Source organism: Mustela erminea, chromosome 11, assembly GCF_009829155.1.
Source record: "Mustela erminea isolate mMusErm1 chromosome 11, mMusErm1.Pri, whole genome shotgun sequence".
Classification (NCBI taxonomy): Eukaryota; Metazoa; Chordata; class Mammalia; order Carnivora; family Mustelidae; genus Mustela; species Mustela erminea.
Window position 1 is genome coordinate 59,494,363 of NC_045624.1, and position 14,779 is coordinate 59,509,141.

The 14,779-nt window shown below is 37.6% G+C and overlaps 1 protein-coding gene across 5 annotated transcripts in view; it reads left to right on the top strand.

Annotated features, from left to right (window-relative positions):
* Positions 1–14,779, top strand: part of DGKB (diacylglycerol kinase beta) — a 700,192-nt gene that overhangs the window by 167,957 nt on the left and 517,456 nt on the right. For all 5 annotated transcript variants that reach the window (XM_032305332.1, XM_032305334.1, XM_032305329.1 and 2 more), the window contains one exon: positions 10,994–11,134. In XM_032305332.1, coding sequence (XP_032161223.1) covers positions 10,994–11,134 — 141 coding nt within the window. The remainder of the gene's footprint in view (positions 1–10,993; positions 11,135–14,779) is intronic.

Consider the following 14,779-nt stretch of genomic DNA (forward strand, 5'->3'; position numbering starts at 1 on the left):
ATACTTGGCCAGCTTTGACATTCAATTCTTTATCTTATTAATTCATTAATTCATGCATTCCACCATTCTTCTTCTTGTTGTTCTTTTTCTTCTCCTTCTTCTTCCCTTTCCCTCTTCCTTCTCCTCCTCTTCCTCCTCCTTCTTCTTTTTAAGAGGCATAGGGGAGGAGCAGAGAGAGGGGGAGAGAGAGAGACATGGGGTTCCATCTCAGAACCCTGGGATCATGACCTGAGCCAAAATCAAGAGTCAGACATTGAGCTGACTGAGCCACCCAGGTGCCCCTCCATCATCCTTGTTTTAAAAATACCTCATGTGCCGAAGCGCCTGGGTGGCTCAGTGGGTTAAGCCGCTGCCTTCAGCTCAGGTCATGATCCCAGGGTCCTGGGATCGAGTCCCACATCGGGCTCTCTGCTCGGCAGGGAGCCTGCTTCTTCCTCTCTCTCTTTCAGCCTGCCTCTCTGCCTACTTGTGATCTCTGTCTGTCAAATAAATAAATAAAATCTTTAAAAAAAAAAAAAAACCTCATGTGCCAGAAATTGCACCAGAAAACTGAGGCTCCTTTAGAGCCATGTGGAAAGGTAGTCAATTAAGGGATCAGTTATATTACAATAAAATAAAAGTTGTCATCTATTTATCAATATCCTCTGACTGAGATTTTAATCATAAATTGAAATTACTTTAAGTAGAAGTAGGGACAGGTGCTTGTAGGAGAGGATGGAAGGGAGTTTCAAGAAGAGAAAACATGTACATTTCTACCCCAACTTAAAAAAAAAAAAATGCCCCATGAGAGGATAATGTGTGAACTGTAAGAAACTCAATATTATTTTATTCATAAATATTTATTTATTTTAGATTTTTATTTTTATTTATTATTATTATTATTTTTAGATTTTAAAATAAATTTTAAATCCAGCGTGGTTTCCATACAGTGTTTTATTAGTTTCAGGTGTGTAATACAGTGATTGAACTCTTCCGTCTCTGACTCCGTGCTCATCACTGAGAGCACACTCCTTAACGCCATCACCCATTTCACCCCTCCCTCCAGCCACCTTGCCTCTGGTGACCACCAGTCCGTTCTCTAGAGTTAAGGGTTTTTCTCTTGGTTTGTCTCTCTCTCTCTCTTTCCTTTGCTCATTTATTTTGTTTCTTGAATCCTACATAGGAGTGAAATCATGTGGTATTTGTCTTTCTCTGACTGACTCATTTTGCTTAGCGTAATACTGTCTAGCTCCATCTATGTTGTTGCATTTGGCAAGATTTCATTCTTTCTTGTGGCTGAGTAATATTTTATCATTCACAAATATTTATCGATCACTTACAATGTGCCCACCCACACACACTGTTCGTCTTTCAGTGAGGAGAATGTAACGACTTCCTTTCCTCTGTAGTCAGTTACATTTTACTAAATAAGTAAAAATGTACACAGGATGTCAGACGGTAAGGGAAGGAGTGCTGTTAGAATACATTGGTTAGATAGAAAGGACAAGGCAAAACTGAGGATGACGGAGCCCTGAATTTCTCGTGAATGACTAAAACTGGGATATGAGTCATAAGGAGATCATTTTTAAAAAGATTTAATTATTATTATTATTTTATTTATTAGAAAGAGAGAGAGCATTAGTAGTGGGGAAAGGGCAGAGGGAATGGGATAAACAGACTCCCCGCAGAGCAAGGAGCCCAACACGGGGCGCCTGGGGCGTCTCAGAACCCTGAGATCATGATCTGAGCTGAAGGCAGATGCTTAACTGACTGAGCCAAGCAGCAACCCCGAAGATAATTTTTCATGGCCTCAGATTAGATGGTGGTTGTGACTTTGGAAATATCAGCATGGCTAGAGGGAAGGTTGGAGGAGTGGTCCTGACAGGGTCAGGGTCCTAGGGCCTTAGGAGTTAGAAGAAGGTAGACTTGCTGAGTGCAGAGAGATCTGGGTCTATGCCTTGAATCCTGGGACTGGGGCAGATGAAGGACTGGAAGAGAGTGGCTGGAGAAGAGGTCAAGGAGGGAGCCAAGGCGCCATGGTGACTGGAGAGCTGTTACACAGTTTTAAACCAGTGGGGTGGACGCTGTCGTGATGAAGCATGAGGCTTGAAGGTACAGGATGAGTCAAGATATTTAAGATTGAGAATAATAACAGCCACCTCTGAAAGAGTTAAAGTACTTTATTTTTGGTCCCTCTCATTGCCTATCCAATATGGCAATGGTTAATTGATTTATGCTATTAAGCCACAATATCGTTAATGAATGTAATTTTTTTTATGTTTTCAGTACAGCCAGAGAATCATACCGCAGATAATATTTTTAGTCAGAAAAGGAGAAAGAATTTCTTTTAGTCTATAAGGAAATTAATCAAATTAAGGACAGAAAATTATACAGTGAAAATGAGGTATTTGAACCTTTGGGAAAATGTTGTTTTGCCAAATGACCTTACTGGATGTTCTTGCCAAAAGACACACTTCATTAATTGTGCTGAGAAGAAATTATTACTCTTATCAGGACTGTCTTGAGGATATTAAAAATTGTGTGTGTGTGTGCCTGTGTATATGCATGCATATTTTCACCATAGGTAACTTTATAGGTCTTTTGTGTCTAAAAACTATATAAAGTTTCCACAGTGCAAAAAAAGGGCAGACAAGGTCTCAAACAACACAAACTGAACAGGATTCAAGGCTTGTGTGACTGAGATAGGAAGCTTCTTGGCGCATAGTAGGCATTTAAAATACATTTATGCATTTGTTAATGTTGATGGACTTACATACCTACATACAACTGCTCTAAAAATAAAGATAACTCCTATATGTTGACAAATTAGCATTTATTTACATCAAGCATTACATTTCTTATGTTTTTATGGTACCACATTCACTCTTCTAATTATTATTAGCAGTAGTAGTAATCTGAAAATTGTTTTACTCCAATAAATCTTTTATCCTGAAACTCTGAAAACTCTTCACTGAAACCACAGAAGAATCTATACCTCAAGGCCCTATTCATAGTAAAATTACTGTCAGTAAGGAAAAGAGTACCCAGACCTCCCCTTTAATTATTAAATGGGTTTGAATATTGGATTTGATTATATAGGTTTCTTTATTCTTCTATCTGAATATTCTAAGTAAAATGTTTGTCTTCAAATTGGCCATCTTTACCTTTAGATTTATTCATCCAGTATAAAAGGATTTTTGAATTTTCAGTTATATGCTAATATATTACATATTAAATAATAGTATTAAGATTTTTGTGCTGTCGTGTTTATAATACTATTGATAGTTTTTTATTCTAATAAAGGTAAATATGTTATTTAGTACTTTTTGGAGTCCAAAATCAGTCATAAATTTTTTTTCTTTTTTCTTTTCTTCCTTTTAATTTTTTTTAGATGGGGGAGGGGCAGAGGCAGAGGCACAGGGAGAGAGAATTTCAAGCAGGCTTCATGCCCAGTGCAGAGCCCGATGCAGGACTCAGTCTCATGACCTTGAGATCATAACCTGAGGCAAAATAAAGAGTCAGACACTTAACTGACTGAGCCACCCAGGTGCCCCCAAATCAGTCATAAATCTATTTAACTTGGGATATGCTCTAAAATACCTAGTAATAGCTAGAAAAAAATGCAATGGTACTGACTTTTGGCTTGGATCCACTAGAATGAAAGCCCTATAAAAATGAGACTTTTTTAGGGGCACTTGGGTAGCTCAGTGGGTTAAGCCTCTGCCTTCAGCTCAGGTCATGGTCCTGGGGTCCTGGGATCGAGCCCCACATCGGGCTCTCTGCTCTGCAGGGAGCCTGCTGCCTCCTCTCTCTCTGCCTGCCTCTCTGCCTACTTGTGATCTCTCTCTCTGTGTCAAATCAATAAAAATAAATAAAATATTAAAATGAGATTTTAAAAATCTACTGTATTCAGTGCTTTATGCTAGAACTTGGTTTTACATGACTAATAAAGGTTCTTAATATCTATTTGTTTTTTTTTTTTTATAAAGGCATGGTAGTTATATACCTATTGGAAAATGCAGATAAGCAAAAAGAGAAAGTATCCACAATCCATTTCCATATAAAAAATGCTGGTAAAGTTTTGGTAAATATGAATATATGCATGTTTATATTTACACGTGCAAATATGTGTGTGTGTGTGTGTGTGTGTACACGCGCACGCACCTCACAAATGTGTTTTATTATAAATGGCCCAAGGAGTGGTCTGAATGGAAGATGAACATTTACAGCTCTCAGCTATGACTAGGATTTCTAATTTCATTCCAGAGGTTTATGAAATAATCAATGTACACACTCTTAAGAGTCTTAAAAACCAGACTCCAAAGACAAAACGTCATTTATCGAGAAGCAGGAGACAAAGTCCTTTGATTTAGTTTTCTCTATAGCCCCAGAGAATTGTACTTCACATAAAATCTCAATTTGAACTGCCTTTTGAATTGTGATTACCCTACTTATCTTTGAGTCTTTTCTGGCAAATGTAAAATGGAGATAATAAGTGTTCCTGCACTGCGTGTTGGGGGACGTAAAAAAAGATAATGTATTAGCTGCATTATAAGTGTTCAGTGCATTTCACCTATTACCATTTTTCGTTAAACAAATTATTTTCCCGCATTTTAATTTGCAAACATAGGGAAAGATCAAATTCAATATAGTTCCCCCCGCAATGTCATTCATTCTGAAAGAGTACAGTAAAAATTATGGAGTATTACTGGGATTTCTTCTTTTTTCTTTTTTTTAATTTTGTTTTATTTTTTTGGTTTGTTTTGATTTTTGTTTTTTGTTTTTTAAAGATACAATTGACATACTGTGTAAGTTTAAGGGGAACAGCATACTGGTTTGAGTTACATATATTGTGAAATGATTGCCGCAGTAAGTTTAGGTACCATCCATAATCTTATACAGATACAATAAAAAACAAAAGCAAAAACAAAACCATGTTTTCCCTTATAATGAGAACTCTTAGGATCTACTCTCTTAACAAGTAGCATTTACAGTTACATCATACAGTAGTGTTAACTATAGTCATTGTGTTGTAGCTTAAATCTCTAGAACTTACTTATTTTATAAACAGAAGTTTGTGCCTTTTGACTGTATTCCTGCAATTCCCCTCCCCCCACTTCATTCCCATGACTTGTACTTTTTAAAATTTATTTTTATTTTTTTAAATATTTATTTCAGAGAGAGAGAGAGACTGAGTAACAAGAGAGAGAAGGAGCAGGGGGAGGGGCAGGAGGAGGGAGAAGCAGACTCCGTGCTGAGCAGGGAGCCTGACATGGGATTCAGTCCCAGGACACTGGGATCATGACTTGAGCCAAAGGCAAATGCTTAACTGACTGGACCACCCAGGTGCCCATACTTTTCTTTTCTTTTTTTTTTTAACTGAAGTATAGTTGACCACAACATTAGATTAGTTTCAGGTATACAACAAAGTATTCAACAAGTTTATAGGTTTATAGGTCTATGGCTTACCCACATATGTAGCTACCGTCTGTGACTATACAATGCTATTACAATACCATTGACTATATTCCCTCTGTTGTACGTTTTGTTCCTGTGACTTCTTCATTCCATAACTGAAAGCCTGTGTCTCTCACTCCTCTTCATCTCTTGCCACCATCGTCCCAGCCCCCTTCCTTTGGGTAACTGTAAGTTTCTTTTATTGTGGGTCTGCTTCTGCTTTTTTGTTTGTTTTATTTCTCAGATTACACATATGAGTGAAATCACGTGGTATTTGTCTTTCTCTGACTGATTTATTTCACTGAACGTAACACCCTTTAGGTCCATCCACGTTGTCACAAATGACAAGATCTCTACCTTTTCTCGTGACTGCATAATACTCCATTGTATGTAAAAGATGAATTATGTTCATCTATCAGTGGACACTTGGGGGTCCTTCCATGTCTTGGCCCTTGTAAATCATGTTGCAGTACCCATAAGGATGCATATATCTTTTCAAGTTAGTGTTTTCATTTTCTTGGGGTAAATACCCACTGGTGGTACTGAGATTTCTTTTTAATGTGACAAAAATAAAAGTTATTATAACTTTTTCTACATGTGGTAGTTTTATTCTCATACTTAAGGATACTCAAGAAACAGAGTAATTCTACGAACTTCCACTCTTCTTCCTGTAGACAGTATGTCTCCAGCACTAGTATGGTAGTCATTAGCCTGATGTAGCTATTTAATTTAAGTTTAAATTAGTTACCAAGTAAATCAGATAAAAATTCAGTTCCTCAGTCCTACCAGCCATATTTCATGTGCTTAACAGCCACCTATGGTTAATACTCCTGTATGGAATAATACATATATGGCACATTTCTGTCATTGCAGATTATTTTACTAGACATAATTGATGTAGACAGATCGTGATTTTACTGCTTTAAAAGTCCCTAAAGTTTGGAATTAGATATCCTGTCCTCAACTCTTGACTCCCCAGATTGCTACAGGATGATCAGAGGTTCACTTTACTCTCTGATTTTCCACCCTCTTGTCTCTTAAAATAGAATTGTAGGGTCAAATCAGACCACCGTGTTTAAGCGTTGTTGGCACACAGCCAGGGATGTTATTAGTTCCTCCTTCACAGACGTCCTCTGCTTCTACAACATCACCCCCAAAGACCTGTGCTGCAAATCCTGTTCCTTATTATTGTTTGTTCGAGGTTTTTGCCAATGTCCAGACAGATGAAATGCAGAGAACGTTCATACAGAAAATTTGCTGACCCCAGTCTCCTGTCAGGGAAGGTATCTCACTGCCTGTCCTCACTTTAGGTACATTTTACATTCCTTGTTGATTTGTAACACAGTCTATCTCATTTTGCTGTCAGTTTGTACAAGCATAAAAGCCATTATAATACTATCCTAAGGCGAGCATAGTTGGAAGGTTAACTCTGAAAATCAAGAAACATCTGACAATACCAAAAAATTGTTTTTAATCTTGATTGTCTGTGCTACTCGTTGTGACTATTAATATGGATATCGGAAATCTGACTATACTATGACAGATTGTTTCTAAGCCTCATAAATTCCTGAAAATTGAACCAGTATTGAAAAATGGAAAAGCCAAATTGCAGTGCTTTTTTGGGGGGGGGGGGCTTACAAATTTAGAAATGTAATTCATGTTATTAGTTTTGAATTTTCCATTTTGAAAGATAAAGGGAAACAATGGATATAACAATACCCTTTTCATTATCTGAGCTACATGTATTTGGCAATAAAACAAATTGGAACAGAAGCAGTAAGTGAACACGAACCCAAAATGTATCTGCTAATAATTGCACCTTGAAGCTAGAATTTAAAGTATCTATTAAAACAAAACATTTTAGGTATCTGTTTCAAGAAATAGAGTGTGTAGATTGAAGTACAATGAAAGTCATGTGCTTGAAGAATGCGGTAGTAGTAGTCAGTGCTCACCTTGACTAGTGCTAACTATTTTGGTAGTTAGAACTTTGAAGAATGTTTATATGTAAGAAGCTGTAGAAACACACACACACTAAAATCATCATAAAACTGAAAATGGTTTTCAAAGTACAATAATTATTCCTAAGGAAACTTAATGCAGTCTAATTACAATGCTTATTTTTACATTGGTGTGTGGACATAAGTGGTGTCTACATGTGTGTACACTCGCTTCACTTTTGTGAGGGAATATTCAAAGAAGCATAACCTTGGGCTTGTCAGTGAGCTTGCTAATTGGGTGTCAGTTAATCACATTTTTTTTAAAAGCTAAATATTGGCCACTTGAGGCCAAAGTTTTACCCTGCTTTATGTTCAATTCCAACTCTGAAGAGTTTCACCAAATGTGGGATGAATTGAAATGGCCTTCCTTAATGGAACATAGAATTTTGAGCCCCTTCATCAGAGGCCACTTCTGCTGAAGAAAAATGCAGGTTACCATTTACCATCTCCTTGAAAAGCTGTAGTCAGGAAATGGGGCTTGCAAATTTTGTTTGCCACTGTGCTGTTTCTTATGTTCCGAATAAAGCTTAGTATGGTCTGCTTGAGAGAAAAGGAACTTTTTTAGGGCAATAAGGAAAGAAGTAGTAGAAAAGACCTTCAGCCTGATTTAAGGCAGGGGGAGAATGTATATTAATGGTAGAACAGGGTGGAAAAAGTCTCTACGAAGAGAGAGAGATTCATGCCCCAGGGTCTGCTTTCAAAAAGTGATATGAAAATATGGAGAAACATTTTCACCACAGAAGCGAAAATGAGCTAATCTTAAGGATGAGAGTAGGAGCAGGAACAAACCTGTGAAGTTTTTCCTCAGTTCAGCACCTCAAGATTTAGTCAAGTCCTGTTCTATGAAGATTTTTGTTATGAAGTAACTGAGAAAAAGGTCTTTGACACACCTTAAAAGTCATTGCAAAAGTGTCTATTTTATCACTCACAAAGGAGCCAAAACAAAAACTTTGTATGGGTTTGAGGAAGAGTTGGTTGATTTTTCAATGTGTGTTGCCATAGAAGCCCATAATTAAAAAAAAGAAAAAAACAACTGTAAGTTTTTTTAAGTGTACAACTGTTACATGACTATGATACACGTTTCAGTTTACCACCTGTTATGGACAGAAAATGAGAAATATTTACTCATTTTGCCAAAAATCATTTTAATCTAATAATACGCTTTTTCAGAAAGGTGGAGCTAACTATAAATTATATTTGTATGCTTCTGTTCAATATGTGTATTACTTACAGGAAAGGCAGACGGAAAATTATGTGGTCTTTACGTGCTCCGAATTGTTTATATTCGCTATTATGAAAGCTGATAAAGAAATACCATGCATTTTAGCTTCATACAAACAAAGAATCATGAGGTGTTCTAAATCAGTGAAAATATATAATGGGGTTGGCATTCTTTCAAATGGATGTCATAACAGGTTCTCTTCCCTTTTTCTTGTTTTGTTCTGAGGTTTTGTGTAAGAGTTAAGTCCAGCTGATTAAATCATTTCAGTACCAGAAGAGGGAGGGAAGCAGAGGAGAGAGGATGAGCTCATCAGGCGGGATGGGTTAGGTCATAGTTTATCCGATCATAACTCAAGTGCTGTGTTTTCCAAGTTAGGAAGGTAGGGTCATGTCAAAGGTCAGCGCCAAAATGTCTTTTATCATAAGTTGGAACTGCTTATTCCTGCCGCTGGCCAAACTTCAGTTTTTGTACTTTAGTTAGATAGAATTAGTCAGGTATGTATATAAATTTTTTTAAAATTTAGGATTGCCTTCAATTCTCTGCCTTCTTTTATTTTTAAAAATAACTGTATTAGTTTGTATTAGACATGCAGTAACACTTTTGTTAAGAAAAATCAATTTGTAATTATATCTCCTTTTTAATAGCTGTAAACAGAAGTAGAATTAACAGGAAGCATAGAGCTGTATTTGAAATAAGTACGACTTGGGTAAAAACAAAAAACTGAAAGATGTGAAGCAGTGTTCTTCAAAATGTGAACTGTGATGGCTTGATGGGTGGTGAATTCAATTTAGAGGGTCTTTGACAGAATTTTAAGAATGAAATAGAAGAAAGGAGAATAGGTTAACACAAAAGAAAGCTTGAAGCAGTTATGGGACCTACTAATGTTGAGAGGCAGAAAGGGGAGGGCAAGAGAGGGAGGGAGAATAAAATGCTGGATTCACATGTAAATTGTTTTTCTTACTCTTGGTCTTGAACAAGAAGTCTGTCATCCTTTAGTGTAGAGCATAGAGGGTGGTTTTGCCAGCTGTGGAACTCGAAGCCTGTAAAATGGGAATATTGTGATCGACCTCACGGAGTTAACGTGGGAATTAAGTGAGACGATCCATGTTAAAGCCATGTTAAAGCCAGCATGGTTCCTGCCACATAGTTGACACCCGATAAATGTACCTTTTATTACTAGTAACACTGTGAATGAGGAAAGTAATTTCATAATCCATTAAATGACATGCTGGCTGTCTTGAGACAGCTGGAGGAGATACCAACTCTTCTATCAAAGTTATTCAACCAAGGAAATGCACAAGAGTTCGAGATGTGGTGAGGTAGAGGCATTCTTTGCACTGATAGGCTTGCAGAACTGTGTTTGGTTGGGATTATTCCCTCCATTCTAGTAACTCCTGGTTGATTAGGAATCTAGTAGCCATTCAGCCCGTTAGCCATTTCACCCAAACATCTCTTGTTTGCCAAATAACCTTAAAGAATAATTGGGGTTTGCCTCTAGGTCTTGTGAGGCCCACATGATCTGGTTTCACAGCCATCTGTGTTAGATGGAATTAACCATTTATTATAGAAGAGTTTCAGTTCAATCATTATGAGCTAGACAATCTGAGGTCATCATCTTTTGCAAATAGACATTCGAGTCCTCTACCCTTGTCTTAAAATAAGCACAGTGAATGGGTTTCAGAAATAAAGTTAGGAACCATATTAAAACTGAAGTATGGTCATAGGTCCTTACCTCTCTAATTAAATGTTTGTCATGTTTAAATGGATTATTGTTTATGTTCCCTTTCTTACTCATGGGCAGATTTCTTGATGGGAAAAAGGATGTTTTATTCATGGTGCCCACAAATATTTGAAATAAATACCTGTTTTTCTGAATGAATGATTCCTGATTGTCAACATATAAATCATACTATGACAGACTCAAGTCTCTTTTTCAGTGTTTCTTTAAAGGCCAATTTTAATATCTTTTCAGCTGATTTATCATTGTCACTCCCTAAAGCAGAGAAAGGTGGAAGAGAAAAGTGGTTTTTCCTGTGTTTAAATCTGTCTACCAGCTCACCCTGGCCAAGAGGATTCTGACCCCAACATGCTTGTTCTTACAGGCAGATGGAGCAGTTTCCATGTTCCTGAATACCAAAAAAAACTGAATTATTTACAGTAATCATACAGAATATATCTGGCTCTGCTATCCTAGAGTTCCAGAGAATTGGCTATTTTTTAACCTAAAATATATAGTTCTCTACATGGTCTATGTGTTATCTATTTTCTTAGGTGTCTTTTTCTTTGAAAGCTTTGTATGGATATTTTTAAGAATATAAAGGCAATTTTTTTTTTCCAGGTCTGAGAATGAATAAAGGTGCCATCACCCCTCCCCGTACTTCTCCTGCGAATACGTGTTCCCCAGAAGTAATCCATCTGAAGGACATTGTCTGTTATCTGTCTCTCCTTGAACGAGGAAGACCCGAGGATAAACTCGAGTGTATGTTTTTTTGTTTAGTTTACTTATCACGGCAGGGGTTAGGGAAGGAACTATCTAGGTAGTAATGAATTTAAAACTGGATCTACTATGGTTGACTAAATTTTCGTTAAATGAAGTAACTTTGGTTAATAAATAAAAATTCCTTCAATTGGGAATCAAACAAAGGATTTTACTAATCTGTCAATTTCAGGTTTACATCATGTTCCATTTATTACGGAGTATTTCTTGAGTGTATTGGTCTGTCAAATGGCTTTCTTGACTGTTCCTTAGTTTGGTAACATGATGATATTGGAAAGTGTCATTTGAGTTGTTTTGGAAAAAACCTTTGTTTCTAGTATGTGAGGAGATCTTGCCCTTAGTCAACAGTGGGGTTCATAGTACACAGACAAGGTGAGTATTGGCCATTTTCCTTGAAAACTTCAGCACTGATACTTTCTTTCCAAGGGATAAATGATTTCTCACATGTCAAGCTTGCAAGTTTAATGTATTATAAGTAAACAATAGCTCTGTGGCTTTTTTTCTACAATAGAGCAGATATTTCCAATAGAGAATGTCTATCTAGTTGAAAGGAAATTGCTGTCTTTAATTAAACTATAGTGTCTGTTCTCCCTCTGGTGGCAAATTGTACTCATTGCAATGCAGGAAAATATTTTTCAAATACTTCGTCTAAGCCAGCATTTAATCTAGTCTGTCTCCAAAGCCCCTGCTAAACATAGAGCTGGTAGCTTATTCAGGAGTCTGATTAACTTGATTATATTGGATGGTATTAAAATGAATTAAAAATTCTTGCTACTGAAATGATAGTGAAGATATAAATCCTAAGTTTGATATTTTCAAGTAGATCTAGAACACTGTGATGTCTGAGAATTATGATTTGAAAGCATGTTCAGTTAATCTAATAGTAGCACGTTGATAATATTCTCTTACTAATAACGAATTTACCGTAGTGTGACTATTTAAGTCACACCTGTGTAAGTTACAAATAAACCATATTAACGTTATTTTAAAAATACATATTTATTATTCCTAAATGTTGAATATTTGCATTTCAAGATTTATTTGTATTTCTAAGGATATACAGAAATCTCTCTCACTCCAAAATAAATATTAATGTTCAGGGAATTTCTACTGAAGCGACAGCCAAGGAGAAAGTTTGCTCAGGTGTTATCAGGTCCGTGTTTGGGATGATTTTCAACATACAAAGGCACAGACCTTTTTCCAGGTCTGAAATGGAATGGAGGCACTGTCACTCCTGTGCAACATGCTCTTTGTGTCACACATTAATTATTTTTGTGTCGACTGGAAGCATTTTAATTTTAAGGTAGAATTCCTAAGAGGCATACTTTTAAGTTTTCAGTGTGAGTTTATGAACCATCAGTTTTTGTCCACAACTGTAGGCAGAATGGTAAACCACACATCACTTAAAAATACTTAATGAATCAGATCAAACCTGATATTCCACTGACCTCCTTCCTTCATGGTTTTCAACCCCCTTTCCTCTCCGCTGTCTTTGAATTTTCCAGCTTTTTTTTTTTAAAACATTTTATTTATTTATTTGACACAGAAAGAGAGAGAGAGACAGACAGACAGACAGCGAGAGCAGGAACACAAGCAGGGGGAGTGCGAGAGGGGGAAGCAGGGAACCCAATGTGGGCCTTGATCCCAGGACTCTGGGATCATGACCTGAGCCAAAGGCAGATGCTTAACTTCTGAGCCATCCAGGCGCCCTTCCTAGCTCTTTTCCAAACCTGCATCAGATCCAGGCATGTCTGCCATTTTCCTTAACTGTTGCTTTAAACTCTTGTCATGGGTAGATTCGTTGGGGCCTGATACCGTCACTGTGGTTTTCACCAGACTCTTCAAAGTAGATGAATGCCAGCTTCAGAACTCATGAAGGTGTGCTTCTGACCCTGCTGCACTCTAGTTCTCATCTCTACTATCCTCCAATGTGGAAGAACTTAACCTGGTCCTTGATTATCGGGACCTTGTTTTGGTCTGTTTCTTAAATGCCGGCGCCCGGCCCTTCCCTACATCAGTTAGTTCAGAATCCATTCCTGTCACTCACTCTCCTGTCCATGGACTAGACATTGTTCCTCTTCTGCCATCAAACACTTCATGTATTCTTCTGTAGTTACAGATTTTTAAATTTTTTAAACTTGAAATTTATTTTCAGTAATACTTGAAAGAAATCAAATGTTTGTGGTTAATTTAATATAAACATTTCCAAAATAAGTTTGGAACTTACTAAACGTAATTTAAACTACAGGAGAGAAAAAAATGGGAAAAGCAATTAAAATTAACACAAATAAATAGGAGTGAATGCCCAATACAATTACCTTTGGGTGGTGAATGCTGAATTTGGATCTTAATTTCTAGGTAGCTGAACAGAAAGGAATACATGCACACTGGCTTAGGCCAGAATTAATTAATTTCTTTCTTTATTTCTTTCTTTTTTAAGATTTTATTTATTTATTTATTTGGCAGACAGAGATCACAAGTAGACAGAGAGGCAGGCAGAGAGAGGAAGGGAAGCAGGCTCCCTGTTGAGCAGAGAGCCTGATGCGGGGCTCCATCCCAGGACACTGGGATCATGACCTGAGCTAAAGGCAGAGGCTTTAACCCACTGAGACACCCAGGCGCCCCAGGCCAGAATTTCTTACATTTTATCACACATAACATCACCTGCAGGGCTTATGAACACAAGTTTATTCTGGGCCCCAAATGCAGGGTAGGCTATTCAGAAGGCCTGGAGGGGACCTCAGAATGTTCATGTAAAGAGGTGTCCAGGGGATGCTGATGTTGCCGTTCCGGGGACCACATTTTGAGGAGCCCTGGTTTATGTGGTTCCTCTGGTCCATAAAAACACACACCTGCAGTTTCTCTGAAAGGAGGATTATTTCTTTGAATTGTTGAATGGCAACAGTTTTTGGTAGGTTCTCTGGGTTATTAGATAAAATAATGGCATGGCTGTAAATGTTTGTAAAAGAAATACTTTTTCCCCAAAATGATGTTTTATAAATCTATTTGTCACTTGCTGTCACCTCTCATCTTCCCACCTGTCTCTTCTGTCAGGCATTTACCCAGTGTTTAGAATAAAGATCGTTTTTTCATTGAAAGGAAACAAACAGGAGCTCTTGAACTTTCCGCCGATTGTATGTCACATCTTCACTTCACTTTACTTGCTCCGATCGTATTTTCTCACTGAGAACTTTGCTCATACCGAGGCCGAATCAGGTAGATGGTGTTTATTCACCTGCTGCCATGGACCCTTGCAGAGCATGTGTGCACGTGCGAGCGTGTGCATGGGGGTTTTGTATATACGTGTTGAGGTCGTGGGGGATTCCATTTTCCTCTCTCCTTCTGGGTATCAGATACCTACCACCCAGATGCATGGGTGAGAACATGGGTGAGTACCAAGGCTGATCTGTCCTCTCCCAAGCCTGCTACCGTACTTTGTGGAGATCCTTTCAGTATCTTCCTCTTTTAGTTTCCTTGCCTTTCTCCAATTCTGTGACCTCACCCACATTTTATTTCGGTCACCCACTTCTGCAGCAATACCCCGGATGCCTTATAAATTCCAAAGACTGTTCTTACTCTAAAATTTTAAGCTCTCGTATTTTACTTTGACCACAGACTATGGTCACT